General features: G+C 35.4%; 2 protein-coding genes across 5 annotated transcripts; both read left to right on the forward strand.

Moving 5' to 3' along the window:
- The first annotated feature begins 536 nt into the window (after positions 1-536).
- On the forward strand, positions 537-3,619 carry LOC114751170 (probable inorganic phosphate transporter 1-3). 3 transcript variants are annotated; one of them, XM_028939828.1, is made up of 2 exons: positions 537-742; positions 1,694-3,619. In XM_028939828.1, exon 2 carries the CDS (start codon positions 1,718-1,720, stop codon positions 3,338-3,340), a length of 1,623 nt encoding a protein of 540 aa, XP_028795661.1. In that variant the 5' UTR covers positions 537-742; positions 1,694-1,717; the 3' UTR covers positions 3,341-3,619. The 3 variants fall into 3 exon arrangements, with proteins under 3 accessions (XP_028795661.1, XP_028795663.1, XP_028795664.1); XM_028939830.1 differs by having other exon boundaries at positions 537-671; XM_028939831.1 differs by lacking the exon at positions 537-742 and adding an exon at positions 1,022-1,026 and having other exon boundaries at positions 1,707-3,619.
- A 9,415-nt stretch (positions 3,620-13,034) lies between these two features.
- Positions 13,035-16,598, forward strand: LOC114751168 (inorganic phosphate transporter 1-4-like). Of its 2 annotated transcripts, none has more exons than XM_028939826.1 (2): positions 13,035-13,330; positions 14,761-16,598. In XM_028939826.1, exon 2 carries the CDS (start codon positions 14,795-14,797, stop codon positions 16,361-16,363), a length of 1,569 nt encoding a protein of 522 aa, XP_028795659.1. In that variant the 5' UTR covers positions 13,035-13,330; positions 14,761-14,794; the 3' UTR covers positions 16,364-16,598. The 2 variants fall into 2 exon arrangements, with proteins under 2 accessions (XP_028795659.1, XP_028795658.1); XM_028939825.1 differs by having other exon boundaries at positions 13,035-13,303; positions 14,763-16,598.
- Positions 16,599-17,034: the final 436 nt, after the last annotated feature.

Raw genomic sequence — 17,034 nt, forward strand, 5'->3', positions numbered from 1 at the left:
CCATTTTTCCTATTAACAAACGAGAACACTTTCTGGAATGAAGCTAGTTTTATCATGGAACATTACCTAATTTTTTTTGTGCCAAAGCAATTTAATCAACTCAAATAATATGCATTTATAATATTATTATTGTATTCAATTTTTATGACGATCGAGTTATTCAATATTCTTTGGCAGAAAACTGTTATTCAATATTCATCTCATATAAGAATATTATGAAAACAACCGGAGGTGGCACAACAACTAAAAATCGAAAGATAAATCAGGCCGTTAACTTACACATATTCGGTCGATATAATTAGAGAGAGAGAGAGAAGGACGTTGACCCAAATGAATGAGGGCATATACCCCTAGATACCGCTGACACATGAGTCCCCCTTTGCCCTATATATACTCCTTCCCCTTCCTCTCTTTCCTTTCATCCCTCCTCGTCTTCCGCAACCTCCAACACCAGGTCCTCTCTCTCTTTCTCACTGCGTTTTTTGTTTTGCTATACAATATATGATGATCATGTGATAACAGGAACCTTAAAAGAGGATTCTTTTCTCGAAGTGGAAGTGGGAAGATGGCCGCACTTCTTAAGCTTTCAATTTTCTGGGTTCTCATAGATCACTGTTACATTCATTAGTTAGTGGGTCCCACTACTCATATCTTTTGAACCTGATTTCATGGTTTAGTCTCTGAAGTCCTTGCTCATCTTTATTTGATTTTCAGTTCCGCCTATTTTAGCTGGCAGTTTTGGGTAATGAATCGATTCCAGAGGTTTTGCCTTATTTCTCTTGTCTTCGTTTTTCAGTCCCCTTCAATTTTTATTTCTTTTGCACCCTGGCAAATTTTGCCAGTCAAGTCTTCTCCCCGGCGAGGGAGGCCTACAGTTTGTGTCCTTTTCTCTCTGTCTTTTCGCTTTGGTTTGTTTTCTTTGTATCGATGTGCATGGGACCGTTCAGTAAAAGGAAAATAAATCCTATTCTGGAAAACCATCTGTTAGTCCCAGCCACTTGATTTTCAATTTGTTAGGTCTTCTGGGTGATTGCAGTGAAATTACTCGAAAGTTGAAGTCCTAGTCTTTGTTGATACAGACGTCACGACGCTGAACTCATAGGCTGTGTTTAGTAGAAAGCATTGAAAAATAGGAATTGGGATTGAGATTGAAAAAAATCTATCAAAAGAGTGCCTAGCATCAGAGATTACTTGTTATATGGGATTAGTCAAATCTACATATTTGGGATTGGGGAATATCATGAGGAGAGGTAGTATTCCCCAATCCTACCTCTATGGGTTTACTTAATCTCATACAACAAGTAATTATTTATACTAAATACTATTTTAATAATTTTTCTAATTGCAACCCAAATTCATATATTTCATTTTTAATACTTCTTACCAAACAGGATTTTCCAATTAGTTAGAGTTAGTCAACTTTGTTCCGCCATTGACTATGGACCTTTTTTTTTCATATATAAATAATAAAATAGTCTCAAGGCAGGAATAGTTGATGCGTCATCCTTAGATAAGGGTCGATCGACGTTTGCTGATTAAATTTCTTCCAAACCTCGAGCATAAGTTATTCTTTCAAGTCACGTAGCTAACAAAATGACTCTTCCATATAGTACGTAACGTGTTTGGGAAAAATATTAGCAAGGGGTTATCTAGCATATAGTCTGTGATTCTTATTACTGGTTTTCATATGCAGGAGACCTTTTGAGTCTTCTCTAAGATGGCGGGGGAGCAATTGGGAGTACTTACTGCGCTTGATTTAGCCAAGACCCAATGGTACCACTTCACAGCGATTGTGATTGCCGGGATGGGCTTCTTCACGGATGCATATGATCTTTTCTGCATCTCCCTCATCACTAAGTTGCTGGGGCGATTATATTACACCGATCTTACCAAACCAAAGCCGGGAACTCTGCCGCCCAGTGTTTCAGCTTCTGTGACTGGTGTCGCCCTTTGTGGCACTCTGGCGGGCCAGCTATTCTTCGGTTGGCTCGGCGACAAAATGGGCAGAAAGAAGGTCTATGGTATCACTCTTATTCTCATGGTCGTCTGCTCCATTGCCTCAGGCCTCTCTTTTGGCTCCAGCGCAAAGGCTGTTATAGCCACACTTTGTTTCTTCCGATTCTGGCTCGGTTTTGGAATCGGAGGGGACTATCCTCTTTCAGCCACAATCATGTCCGAATATGCCAACAAGAAGACTCGTGGGGCTTTTATAGCTGCAGTCTTTGCCATGCAAGGTTTTGGCATCTTGGCTGGAGGGATTGTTTCTTTGATTGTCTCAGCTGCATTTGACCATAAGTACAAGCTTCCTACCTACGAGGAAGACCCAGCAGGTTCCATCGTGCCTGAATTGGACTACGTTTGGCGCATCGTTTTAATGTTTGGTGCACTACCTGCTGTTCTCACCTACTATTGGCGAATGAAAATGCCAGAGACAGCCCGGTACACTGCTCTTGTCGCCAGGAATGTGAAACAAGCAACTACAGATATGTCAAAAGTTTTGCAAGTCGAACTTGAGGTTGACGAGGAGAAGGTCAATAGGCATGCGGCTGAGAATGAATCCAATAAATTCGGCTTGTTCAGCAAGGAATTTCTCAAGCGCCATGGGCTGCATTTGCTGGGAACCACTAGTACCTGGTTCTTATTGGATATCGCCTTCTACAGTCAGAACCTTTTCCAGAAGGACATTTTCTCTGCAATCGGATGGATCCCTCCTGCAAAAGAAATGAACGCAATTCATGAAGTTTACAAGATTTCAAGAGCTCAGACACTCATAGCTCTGTGCAGTACCGTGCCGGGTTACTGGTTCACAGTGGCATTAATTGATTACATGGGCCGTTTCGCCATCCAATTGATGGGTTTCTTCTTCATGACGGTCTTCATGTTGGCCCTGGGCATACCATACCATCACTGGACCTTAGAGTCCCACCGAATCGGGTTCGTTGTGATGTACTCCCTCACCTTCTTCTTCGCCAACTTTGGTCCAAATGCCACCACATTCGTTGTGCCTGCAGAGATTTTCCCAGCAAGGCTAAGGTCTACATGTCACGGAATATCAGCTGCTGCAGGAAAAGCGGGAGCGATTGTGGGTGCTTTTGGTTTCTTATATGCGGCACAGAGCAGAGACCCTACAAAGACTGACGAAGGGTACCCTCCAGGAATTGGGATTCGATACTCTCTGATAATGCTTGCTGTGATCAACTTCGTTGGGATGTTGTTCACCTTCTTGGTCCCAGAATCAAAAGGCAAATCACTGGAGGAGTTGAGTGGGGAGAACGATGATGGTGAAGAAGGTGTGGTGCGAACTGGGCAAGCTGCGACTGGCAGGACAGTTCCAGTTTAATGGGGGTTCGCCCCAGTGTGTGTTTATTAAAAGAGGTTCAAGTTAAGTAGATCGTGAAAATTTTTAGTGGCGGGTTGGCTTAGCTCAAGTGTGATCGGTAATAATGATGCATGTAGATATATGTCTTATATATTTGCTTTGAGATGCTTCAACTCTCTCAGGCAATACTTACGGTGTGTGCCTAGCTATGTATGTCCAAGTTTGTTTCTTGTTTCTCCTTTCATATTTGATCTGTGTAAATTGGGTAATGGGTGTTACTAATTGGGGAATTTTGTTTTAGGACGTGGACTTTTTAATTTTCTGATGCGGGTGAAAATTTCTGCAATTAAAATCCATGGAACCTATAATCCTTGGTTTTTTAAATTTATCCTCATTTTGATTTCAGTCTCTCAAGTTTTAAATTATAAGTTTTGGTTCCTCAAGAGGCAAAATGTTTTAAGCTTTTATTGAATTATAGGAACAAATCTTTTAAATGAAAAGAAATTTGGGAGACCAAAATTTAAAATTTAAAACTTGATAGACTAAAAACAAATTAAAAAAATTAAAAATTGTATTAACGCCAACAGATTTTACAAAATTTTAATCCAGACTACTCCCTCCCCCAAAAAAAGAAACACACACACACACACAAGCGTGTTTCCAGCTCGCTGCCAAAAACAAGCCAGCGATTGTAAAAATATAGGAATTGATGAACCAGATTGACAAGTAAACTCGAGCCACACGGTTGTCCCTAATTTTAGCAAATTCTACCGCCACGAATGCACGGCTTGAACCATATTTATTTAATATTTTGATTTTTGAGATAATTTTACCATTTTTCTTGCAGTGTTTTTAGATTATCATCTCTTGAGAGGGAGTTTTTGTGGGATTAGATTCTAATGTTTTCAAGCTCGTATATGAGATAGCTCTTTCATATCAGATAGCTCTTTCAATATAGTCGCTTGCATCAACAAGATTGAAATCTCAACCTTGGTGGTTAGGGATTTTATGTCATATTTCTTATTATTTTCCTATAGAAATGTCACTCTTTACGTTTCATATCTTTTTTTTTTTTGGGGTTAATACATAGGGATGTTGTTACTTTCACACTCTTGGGCCATGGGCCCAGTAAACCGGGCCTAACACAGCCGAAGTAGACCATTAGGAAAACAAACGAAACGATGTGGTTTATTACCCCACCACCTGAGTTAGCCAGCCCGCGAGGTGATGATGAGATTTTTCAAATAATATGACGGGAAAATAACGATTGCAAACCACGAAAATGAATATTAATTACAATTAGAGATCATAAATTTTGAAATATCAGAAAAGGGCGAAGGTCCTTGAATGATTTTATTCAAAAAAAAATGGATGGGCAAAAATAATTTGGCGTTTAATAAAAACATGCAAGCACCGACAGTCTATTATTGGCGATTGGAAATCTCATCAGTGACTATTTTACGATGGACGGCCAATGCCAATGGGGGATCCCTAGAAAGGGCATTTTTGCAGCAAAACTTTTTTTCTTTGCAAAAAATGGCATCTAAAGAGCTTAATTTTGATCTTCAGTTGTGTTAATATTTTTATATGATTTTATAATTTGTCATATTCCCCTGTCTCAGGTCTCAAAATGAAGCTAAGAGTCGAATTTAGGTATTAATGAACAAATAGAACTGCACAAGAAAATAATTGAATAGAACGAGGAGGATTAAAATGACAGGGGATGTGTCATTTTGTTGTTGAAGAAACTACTAATAGAAAACTGACAAGGGGAGCAGTAAACTTGATTGGCTTATTTGTTTAACATCACATTCATAACTAAAATGTGAATGTAACACTTTTAAGCTAAATAAAACGATGTTGTATGAATCAGACTGATCGAGGTATCCTTTTGAAGATCGTTTTGTTTCATAATTAAGGTTCATCTAAATGGCACAACCTGAATAAAGGGCACCAACAATGGTAATTAGGTAGAGGGCACTTAGTTATTAGGTACACCCCAGTGGTAGGTTTGTGACTTTAGTCAACTATTACTGATTATATGTCTTGAGAAGGGCACCACCAAAATTGGGTTTGGAACTTGAAATTGAACTCAATGGGTTGGTAGCTATCATCATTGCCTCTCCACTTCGTCTTCCTCAGTTGCCAAAGCTGAGACTTTTCTATTTTCTGGGTTTGTGTTTCAAATCACACGGTCCTTTCTCCACTATGTATCATTGTTGCCGCATGACTAATCTCCACCAAGTCCACTATTAAGGTGATATTATGTCGTTGCTTGAAGTAAACAAAAAAAGAAATAGATATGTACATAATGATAGGGATCCCATCTCAAAAGTAAAGCTTCCTATTATATTTTTGCTGAGCCCGGAAGAGCGTCCTCTTCAATGGCTCTGAAGTTTCATAAAAATGTATGTAAGCAAGCGGGTTTCAAATCACATATTAAAATTTTGAAGAATTTTTATGGGTCGTCGATCGTTACGTTTTATATACATATATTTCCCAACAAAGGTAAGTAGTTTTGCAGGGATTGAGTTTACGAAGTCAATAAAAGGAGTGAGATTCCTGTGAAAATGGAGTCCCCACAAAGGTTGAACAGGGTAGAACGATGACACCCTAATCTAATGCAGCCAACCTCACTCTTTCGTGCTCGTGTTGACTCCTGTTTTCTCTTTTCTTTGTTCAAAATTTAATTAATGTCTCGTTATTACCGTATTTATCATGTGCTAAGACCCTAATCTTACACTTTTATGTATAAATGCATGTTATAATACAGGATGGGAATTCATGAATGTGATTCAATTTAGTTGTATGACAACCCAATCAGAATCAGACATGGCAAGCAGCACTTATCATCAGCAAATTCACCCAAGGACCATACAACATACAAGACGAAAGGCCTATGACTTTGATCCATTACTAGGCAGAAGGCAGAAGTTCAAGAATTGAAGGATGGGTTTCCAAGAAAGAATCCTAATTAGCGTCAAGGTCTTAAAACTCCTATGAGAAGTGTCTCTTGGAAGTATGTTATTTCTAAAGCCTGGAACAAGAAAACTATTCAGTTTATTTGAACAGCACCGCTTATTCGAAGTTTTAGTGTGAATACCTCTGCGGTGTTTAGAGATGAACCTACCAAGTATTTTAAGCATGATTTCAATGTGAGGGCTTCCATAGTGATACGTTGTGATATTTGTTAGTTTCGAGGGATTTAAAACTGCATTTGTGTAAAAGGTAAGCTGAAGTTTAGAATATTTATAATTTCAAGTTTTGACTCTGTTTTTTCGTTCAAGTGTTGACATACTGCAAGTAGCTAGTTATTATACTTACCTATTTTCCATAGCAAATTTTACAATACCAAGATACAACAAAAAGCAGAATATAAATTTGCATGGCAACATGTATGAATGAGCTTCTTTGATTTGGGGGTTGTGGGTCCACATCAGAGAGCAGAATTTTGCTTGGTGATGGGAGTATTGGAGAAGGATAAACTGGTTTTGGGGGTGTGGACGGATCAAATGGGTAATTGGTTTTCATTTGTTGAGAAATTTAGCGCCCACAAGTGAATGGACTAAAGTTGAAAAGCTAGCACCATTGATAATGTACTGACAAGAACTGTTGCGTGAAATGTTAGCCAAGCTCTGGTGGCTAGCAAACCCGTGACGAATCTTTTGCTTTCCTACTTTTGTTAAAGTGGCAGCCAAAGTATACAAGGAGAATGGGAATAAGATTTCAAGAAATATAGATAATTATTAAAAAATTTTAATAACAATTTAAACAGCAATAATAAGTTTCAGAATAAAAAATAAGTTTTTAAGACTTATTTTATAATTATTTTTTAAAATCTTATTATAATTTTTCCAAATATATACGCAACCCAAAGCCAAAGGGGTTGATGGCATCACTTGCAGGTTCCGAGGTCGAATCCCAGACGCAGAGCGGATTTTCACTGTAGGTTGGGCGTGATGATGAGTGTGAAAGGCCCTTCCCATGGGTAAGGGATCGGTGTGTGTAAAATAAATAAAAAGAAATACTCTTCAGAAAATTTATCCTTTTTTTTTAGTATAGTTTTGAAATTTTAAATTTTAACTTCTTACAACTTAATCTGTAAATTTTGATTTAATACAACTCAATCTTTATAGTTTAAAAATTTAAAATATTAATTCCTATATATATTTTAGAAAATAAAGTTATATATCCCATAAAATTCAGAAACTAAAGTTGTAAATAGTCAAAATTATCAGAAATGAGTTGCGGTGAGTTAAAACTCAAGATTCACGTTATGAGTGGATCAAAACTATAAGAACAAAAAATACCGAGTCATGAATTGAGAATTAAATTACAATGGAAGTAGGATCTAAAAGATAAGTTTTCATCATTAGTTTTTATTTCTCATATGGGTTATTTTTATAGCTTTGTCTTTAAAAAGGGGAAAAACAAGAGCCTTATATGCAGATTAAGATTTGGACTGAGAATTTCACTCTCTCTTTGTATATAGAAACAGAGAAACACACAAGCGCGTAATCTTTGGGGATAATAAAACTTTATATCCAGAACCAAAATAAAATACTCTTCTTATTTTAAGTTTTAAATAATTAATTTACGAATAATAAACTAATAGTTAAAATTAGTTTAAAACAATAAATAAGTTAAAAATATAAATTTATTTTCAAATATATCCTTATAATAAATAAGAAAAATGATGAAAGAAGATGTGTGGAGAAATGTGATGAGGGAGAGTATAACAAATGAGAGAGAATAAATAATTAAGGACAAAATAAAAAATACATTAAATGTTAAGATAAATCTCAAATTAAAGCTTATATAATAAACTATACCTCTTTTCAAATTTAAAACTTATAAATAAAAGCGGAGGAAGTACTACTCTATATGTTATCAGAGTGGTGGAGTTCAAAACTTCTTGTGGTTTCGTGTTCTACAGGCTTAAGTCCTGTTTGGCAGGACAGTAAAAAAATTTTATAAATATATTTTATGTAAGTTTAGATAAAACTCTTTTCATATATCGCTGGAAAAGCATGGAGTATTGTTTCGTTTGAGAATCCACGGAGTTCATCCAGCGAGGTTTTCTTGTAAGTTGTAAGGCCATCTATTAAATGATATGCATGAAATTTATTTATTATTTTAAAAAAGAAAACGGTTACAGGATAGGCTGCCCGCAGTACAACGCAGTCGCATTCAAAGTCAAAGTAGGCTGCCCAAACGGGTCAACACACTCTGAAGATAGATATTGGAGTGCCCGTCCTCTCTCTGATGATGATAATAATAATAATAATAGTCGGGGTCCATTCTGATCTCTCCCACAAATGCATAAGAGGCGCAAGTGATATTAATGATATTAAAAAAAGCTAATTGGATGAAAAATTATTTTTGGAGCAACTGACTTTAAGCTAAAAAAAATTCAAATTAAAACAAATTTTTTCCTTTTTTATTTTTTTAGCTTTTGACATTTTAAAAAGAAAATTCTGATATCATTCAAGCAAATTTTTGTTAGTTAGGCTATTGTTTTTATAAAAGTTCATCTAAACCTAAATTATATTACATCGTTAATTAACTGTTGTCCCCACTCTAATTTGCAAAAATCAATCAAAGTAAACGTTAATTTTGTCAGCCCTAATCTGAAACAGGCTTAGTGTCATTACCGGCAAAATATTAAATTTTAAAAGATAAGGAAGTGAGGAGGGGATGGATGGCGTGAGATTGAAACTAGAAAAGGACAAGAAAATAATGAAGAGACGATACCATAAAGATGGTCACATCACAAAATAGTACAGTAAATATGAAAAAAAGAAGAAAGGATGGGGTGGGACGCCACTAGCAAGCACGTTACTCACAAATTTTAGGTACGGGGGCTCCCTTGCTTTCACACTCTCCATAATTAAGGTTCTTTTCACCTGCTCGCTGACCCGTTGACTGTTCCCTTTTAGTGCCGGTCAAATTCATGTTTCTTTCTGTTGGCAAAAAAAAAAAAAAAAATTCATATTTCTTCCCGTATCTGACATTAGTGTACTAGGATTATGTTCTGTTCTCATAATATTTTTGTTTAAGATGTCAAAAAGTATATCTTTGTTGTCTTAAAAAAAATAATAAAAAAATACTTGGGTGGTTGTTAGAACCAAAGAGTAAGAACAGTGAAAGGATGTGCAAATAAATTAGAAAAAGCAACTTATTTTTAAACTGATTTTTAAAAAAATCATATTGAATAAAAATTATAATTGAGTAATGTGATTTATATTTAGATTCACTTTTATAAAAAGTAACTTGTAAAATTAAAAAGTTATTTGGATTATGATTGAATGAGTAAGTTTAGTTTGTAGAATGATGATTTTTATTAAATAATAAAAAATATTAAAAATATAAATTTACAAAATATAATAATTTTAAATTAGGCTAAAGTATACTTTTAGTCCTTTATACAAGGTTTCATTTTGATCTCTTAACTTTAAAAAGTAAACTTTTAGTCATCTAATCCTAAAACTGTTAACAAAAAAATGATGATATTGAGCTTTTGAATACTAATAAAACATTACTAAATACTAACATATTAAGTTTAATATTCCAAACAACCATAGCTATTATAAAAAATTATCATTTAAAACTAATAATTTTGAGATTAAAGGATTAAAAGTATACTTTTTTTAAAATTAAGGGACCAAACTAAAATCTTACATAAAGTTAAAGGACCAAATATATACTTTAGCCTTTAAATTATTATAATAAAAAATTTGTATTTAATGAATAAAATATATTTAAATGAGAAATCATAGTAATATGAAATTTTTTTAATCAAATAATATTACATAATTAATTAGATGATATATTTTACATAATTTATGTAAATATTAAAAATAAAAATATTATAAAAATTATTTTCATGTAAGAAAATATTAAAAATAAATAACTAAAAATTGACTGGAAAGCATAAAAAATATATAGAAAAAAGCAAAAGAACAACATAAATGTAAGAATAAAAATGTCTTTTAATTCTAAAAAGCTACTTCTGTACAAAACATAAGTAAATTTTAAGTGTTTTTATAATCATGTTTTTTTATAAAAAAAAAAATTTTGACGCATAAGTCATATTGGTCAAGAGTTATGACAAATATCTATAAGCCATTTGACAGATTGGTCAAATAACTCCTAAATTTATAAACTAACTTATCATATACATTTTTCCTCTCAAAATGCCTTGTGTCGCATGTTACGACACGACAATAGCGTTCTATATTACAACGCACCAATAGAAGACACCGGCACTTTTTTTTTAAAACTACTTTTGAGTCTTGTTAAAGTATATTTTTAGTCTTTTAATTTTATATAAGGTTTTATTTTGATTCCTTAATTTTAAAAAATAAATTTTTAGTCCTCTGCCATTAAAACTATTAACAAAAATAATAATATTAAGCTTTTGAATACTAATAAAACAATACTAAATGCTAATATATTAAGTTTAATATTCAGAATAACTATAATTGTTACAAAAAAAGCATCATTTAAGACTAATAATTTTAGGATTAAAGGATTAAAAGTATTTTTTTTAAGTTAAGAAATTAAACTAAAACCTTACATGAAGTTAAAGGATCAAATATATACTTTAGCCTTTAAGTTTTGATTCGTAAAATTTGCCCCCGGGTCAGCTCTTAGGTTTAAGTCAGCTAATTTTTTATAATACTACTTCATGCTTAATGGAATATAAAAGTTAAATAATTAATTTATGAAAATTAAAAAATTAATTAGATTAGTTAGTTAGTTATAATAAATAAATGTATAATTTACTAATCATGTGCATTTTGTATTGAAATTGTCTCTTAAAGAAAATTATTTAACATGTACTATTATTATATGAATTATTTAAGAAGAAAAAGATAAATATTAGAAGTAAAGTGGATTGAAATTTTATATTTATAATTAAATTCAATTTTTAACTAGTTTTTATATAAAGGACCAGAAGTTATAAAAAAAATTCCTCTAATACTATTTAAAATAAAGAGAAAAAATGTTTTTATTCATATTTATAAGCCACATTATTAAATTTTTAACATGAATATATTATTCTGTCATTCATTTATTATAATTTATTATAATATAAATTGTTATTTTTAATATATATATTAAATAGTAATAAAGTCGAGAGATGTTTGTTATATTCTAAGACACAGTTAATATGATTTAAAGTTTTTCTCAATTAATGTGAAACATGTTAAAATATCTTATAAATAAGATTAAGGAATATATTGTGATAATTAAAAATGTCGTGCAATTAAAAGAACGTCCTAACAAAAAAATCTCATATGTGTGCGCGCCTATATATGTATTAAGTTCGATGTAATTTGTTATTTTAAATATGACGAAATTTATTTTTGTTATTTTAAAAGAAATTTAAATAATCACTTAGCAATCTTCCTTAAATTCTGGTGCGAGTGAATGAAGGTGCCCTGTGATGAGCATTTGGAAAAGTGTACTTTTATATTTCATTGTACATATTAATTTCAATGATGTGCAGAATGTTACATGTTTTTCTATGAATTTGAGAATATCAAAGACGGAGTATAGTTGATTCCATTCTATACCCATTAACAGCCCAGGATGAGAGCATATATGAATCCCCAAATCAAATGACCCTTGAAGGAAGGAAGGTTATTGCGAAGTGCATTAGTAGTGGATGGGGGGGTCATATTCAGTACGTTTAGAATTTTCTTCCGTCTTCAAATCATTGGACCCTCCAGGCACATGGAAGCCTGGACGAAGCTCCCCACCACCTTCTTCTCCCTTTTGGGACAGAACATCAAAATGCAAGGTTAACCCATAACTCACCCTATCTGGTTGACACAAGTCTTGAGCAAGAGTAGGTCGAAGGTGTCACGATGCTCGAAATCTGCCCACGCATGTCAGGGCGGGTCTTGTGTTGACACACAAGCCTAGGCTATCGCTCTAACAACCAACCCCAACGCCACAGGCATATAAGAAAAAAAAAAAATTTAAAAAGAGTTGATTTAGTTAATAAAAAGTCGGCTTATAACTCACACAACCGTGAGTTCAAATTCTAATATTGATATAAGAACTTTGTTGATAGACAATTTGTAAGTATTTCTATAAATATTTTTTGAGTATAGAGATATGTCTTGGTTCTAATGAGTTCTTGTGACCCAATTGACTTAAATTTTTAGTATAAAAAATAAACTTGGGTCTAAGGAGAGCAAGATATATTTAATGATATAGTTTTGTTGTTATAACTATTATTTTTGGACCACGGATGATAACTAGAGTAGGTTTATAATAAGGGTGCGCTGATGTGCATATTTACAGAAACCCTTCAATGTCCACAATTAAGTGATGAATTAACTCTCTACAGCAATTATATCTTTTCTCAAAATAGGCAACCCAACACATCTTTCCAAAATAGAAAACTCTCTCAACCATAGCAAGCTTCTCTGAATCTGAATACACCTCCTCAGGAATATACTTGAATATTCACGGGGCGTGATAAGAGAAGATCTGATTACTCTTATAAAAAGAACGAGTCTTTAGAAGAAAAAGGAAAGTTAAATTAGATTACGAAGGCTAAAAACTAAAAAGAAAGGGCGGCATGTGAAAAACAAGAATATTCTGCAGTTAAAAAGAGATTCTGTTCCTTCAGATTGTTACTCACCACGAACAGGCCATGGTTCGCATTAAATACGGAGCCTTGCCCCCTCACCTGCCCTCCATGCTTCATCCTTAACATTTCTTTTCCCTCCCCACTCGGTTTCTTTCTCCATCTCACACCTCTCATCTTTTTCTTTGTTTCCTGTCAAAAACGCTTAATACAAAAATCCCACTGGCTTCTCCCCGCTGTTGTTCTCTCTATTTCCTATACATAACATTTCGGTTCTTGTGCTCTGCCACTCTCTTTCCTCATCACTGTTCATGTACACCGTAAGCTTCTGAACGTCAAAAGCGAAGCGCGAAATCGCTTTGTTCTCTCTCTCTCAGGTATGTACTGCTCTCTGTTCCCCCCCCCCCCCAATTTTTTTCGGTTCATTTACTCTTTCTTGACAGTGGGTTGGGCTGATAACTTCGTCCTCAATTTTCCATCTCTATCATGTTGTTCTTGCCTACTCTCCTAAAGTTCCAAGCTTCCTATTTTCTTTTCCAAGGATACATATTATTTTTGAAATAGAAGGTTAAACAAGATTTGTTAAAAGGACAATCTTTTGCCGTGTGATTGAGTCTTTCTGAAATTCCTCTCACGCTTTATTGTTATGATTTTTAAGTTCTTTGTTTACTTGGCTTTCCTTTTTGGTTTTTCATTGAACATCTCTCAGAATCTGAATTTCAGTTGGTATGATGATATCCGGTTCTGTTTTACCATGTGAAGATATGTTCTGTGATATCTGTAAGCTTTGCATATTTTTTATTTCTGTCTCGTATCCTCCGACTTTTCTCTCGGCTACAAGTGCATCGCTTTCCTTTGTTTCCCACAGCTTTTCTATCTTAATCTTCTATGGCTATTATATGGGGATGAGACCCTTTTTGTCTTGTTCTATCTGCAATGCTTATAAGGAGGTGTTTGGCATCACATTCACATAAAAGTGTCTTCAAATATATTTTTTACAAATCGAGATAAATTTTTTTATATATTTATTTTTGTAAAATTATTTTTAAAATCATGCACTTAAGTCGTGTGAAATGTGATTTAGCTGCATGTTTATATTTGGAAATTCCAATAATCATGAGTTTTTCATTTTCAAAAGTAAGTGTTGATTGGGGGGGGGGGGGATGAAAGTTTGTGTCGACTATTTGTACTTAACTCTGGAAAACAGATAGCGAGTAGTGAGCCCTTGTGTTCCGACTTCAGCGATGTTCTTTTGATTTTTGGGAGTTTAGATTGATTTTAAATGGTTTAGATTAAATTTAAAATTTTTATATATTTTAATCAATATTTTATTTTAATAGATACAGAATTTAAAATAACTATAATATAATAACTAACTTTTTTTAATTGAAAAAATTATATATTAAAATTTTTAAATCTGAGATATTATATTAGATTTAGATTTTAAATGGTTTAGATTGTACTGAAACACTGAACGAAGACCCTTGATTTTTATAGTACTGTTATTTATCTATTTAATTATAATAATAATTTCCATTCCCGCTGTGGTTTGGTTGGTCACTTCATTGACTCGGCCGAAGACTTGCTCTGCCTCGTTTGGTCATTTTCAGACCCTGTGGCGGGGTCCCCCAAGTTTGAAACCTCTCGTGTTCTGATTCACTGGGAGCAGCATATAACTACTTATCCTTTTCCTGCTGTCACCGCCTCATTCCTTAACCTCAAGTCTGAATTCCTTTCACATCTTCCATGGTCCAACCCGCGCTTTGACTTTTCTCCCCTAGCCTATTTTCGTATATTTACTCATCTTCCTCTGGTTTTCATATTTTTACTTTTCAGGTGGAGGCACACAAGTGAGAAAAGGTACAGTTATGGCAGGAGATCAGCTTAAGGTGCTTAATGCACTTGATCTTGCAAAAACACAATGGTACCATTTCACAGCGATTGTGATCGCTGGCATGGGTTTCTTCACCGATGCCTACGATCTCTTCTGCATTTCTCTTGTGACCAAACTGATCGGTCGCATCTACTACTTTGATCCACTCTCTGAGAAACCTGGCTCACTTCCTTCCAACGTTTCGTCTGCTATCAATGGAGTTGCATTCTGTGGTACCCTTTCAGGCCAACTCTTTTTTGGCTGGCTCGGAGACAAGATGGGAAGGAAACGTGTTTATGGTATGACTCTTATGCTCATGGTGATATGTTCGATTGCCTCTGGCCTCTCTTTCGGTAAGCAACGCGAAGCTGTCATGGCCACACTTTGCTTCTTCCGTTTCTGGCTTGGCTTTGGCATTGGTGGAGACTACCCTCTCTCAGCCACCATCATGTCTGAGTATGCCAACAAGAAGACTCGAGGGGCTTTCATTGCTGCAGTTTTTGCCATGCAAGGTTTTGGTATTTTAGCTGGTGGCATGGTTGCTATCATAGTTGCTGCTGCTTTCAATGCTAGATACCCTGCACCTTCATATAACGAAAATCGATTTTTATCCACAGTCCCTCAAGCTGATTATGCTTGGAGGATAATTTTGATGTTTGGTGCCTTACCTGCTCTGCTCACATACTATTGGCGGATGAAGATGCCTGAGACTGCTAGATACACTGCCTTGGTGGCCAAGAATGCCAAGCAGGCTGCTTCAGACATGTCGAAAGTTTTGCGGGTTGAGATTGAAGCAGAACAGGAGAAGGTTGAGGAGGTGGAGAGACAGAGAGGGAATGATTTTGGGTTGTTCTCGAAGCAGTTCCTTCGTCGGCACGGCCTTCACTTGCTTGGAACCACCAGCACTTGGTTTCTTCTGGACATAGCGTTCTACAGCCAGAACCTGTTCCAGAAAGACATTTTCTCGGCGATTGGATGGATTCCAGACGCTAAAACCATGAGTGCCTTTGAAGAAGTTTACAGAATTGGCAGAGCTCAGACTCTCATAGCTCTTTGCAGCACTGTCCCCGGCTACTGGTTCACAGTGGCCCTTATAGACAAGATTGGAAGGTTTGCCATTCAATTGCAGGGCTTTTTCTTCATGACTGTGTTCATGTTTGCTTTGGCCATTCCTTATCATCACTGGACTTTGAAGCACAACAGGATTGGTTTTGTTGCGATGTACTCATTGACCTTCTTCTTCGCCAATTTCGGTCCGAATGCCACCACATTCGTTGTTCCGGCTGAGATTTTCCCGGCGAGGCTAAGGTCAACCTGCCATGGCATCTCAGCGGCAGCCGGCAAGGCTGGGGCTATAGTGGGTACTTTTGGCTTTGTTTATGCAGCGAAGGACTTTGGGGTGAGAAAGACTCTTATAGCTCTGGGCGTAGTTAACCTCTTGGGGTTGTTGTTTACGTTCTTGGTGCCGGAATCTAAAGGAAGATCGCTTGAAGACATGTCTGGTGAAGCAGAGGAAGAGGCCTCTATCCCTAATGGCCCTGATGCCAGAACAGCTCCCGTCTAAGTTACTTGGCTGTCCAGTTTCCAAGTATAAACATACATAGCTTCGTAGCATTTGGCTGTTTGCATTAAAGATAGATTTCTACCTTCACTTGCTGTTTATGCAGATGCAAACCATCTGTAGACAACTAGACACAGATTGAGCCGTTTAGCTTCCTCGTATTACTGTTACAATGCCCAAGCCTTTGATGTGTAATAATTATGAAAGAAATGTCAGAAAATTTTGTGGTTTCTGCCCATTTGTTCCCCTCGCGGTTTCTGATAATCTTGCACTTAAGTACGGCATAATCAAATTCTTGAGGTTGTCATCTGATATTTGAAGAGATTGTGGGGAACCTGATGAGGAAGAGGTGAAGACCGTGAGTGATTTCAACATTGTTTATTTTGGCGTGCCTATGTTTCTAATGTGAGGCGCATGTGTGAATGAGATGTATTTCGACGGGGTTAAGTTAATTGAGGCATGAGGAGTGGTTAGCTTCGGAATAAAGATGAGATGGGCCCTATCTTTGAATTGTATTCCTACCATTTGCTCTTGCTGTCGTAGACAGTAGCTACACATTATTTATTACAGCCGCGTTGACGGCCATCGTCAATTATTGCTTCAAGCTCACCAAATAATCGGCGATCTGATGTGAGGGGCTAAATGGGACTTCAAAATTCACCTGCACTAGTTTA

Source organism: Neltuma alba, unplaced genomic scaffold (genome assembly GCF_004799145.2).
Source record: "Neltuma alba isolate B1F8T4 unplaced genomic scaffold, ASM479914v2 tig00006779_pilon, whole genome shotgun sequence".
Taxonomy (NCBI): Eukaryota; Viridiplantae; Streptophyta; class Magnoliopsida; order Fabales; family Fabaceae; genus Neltuma; species Neltuma alba.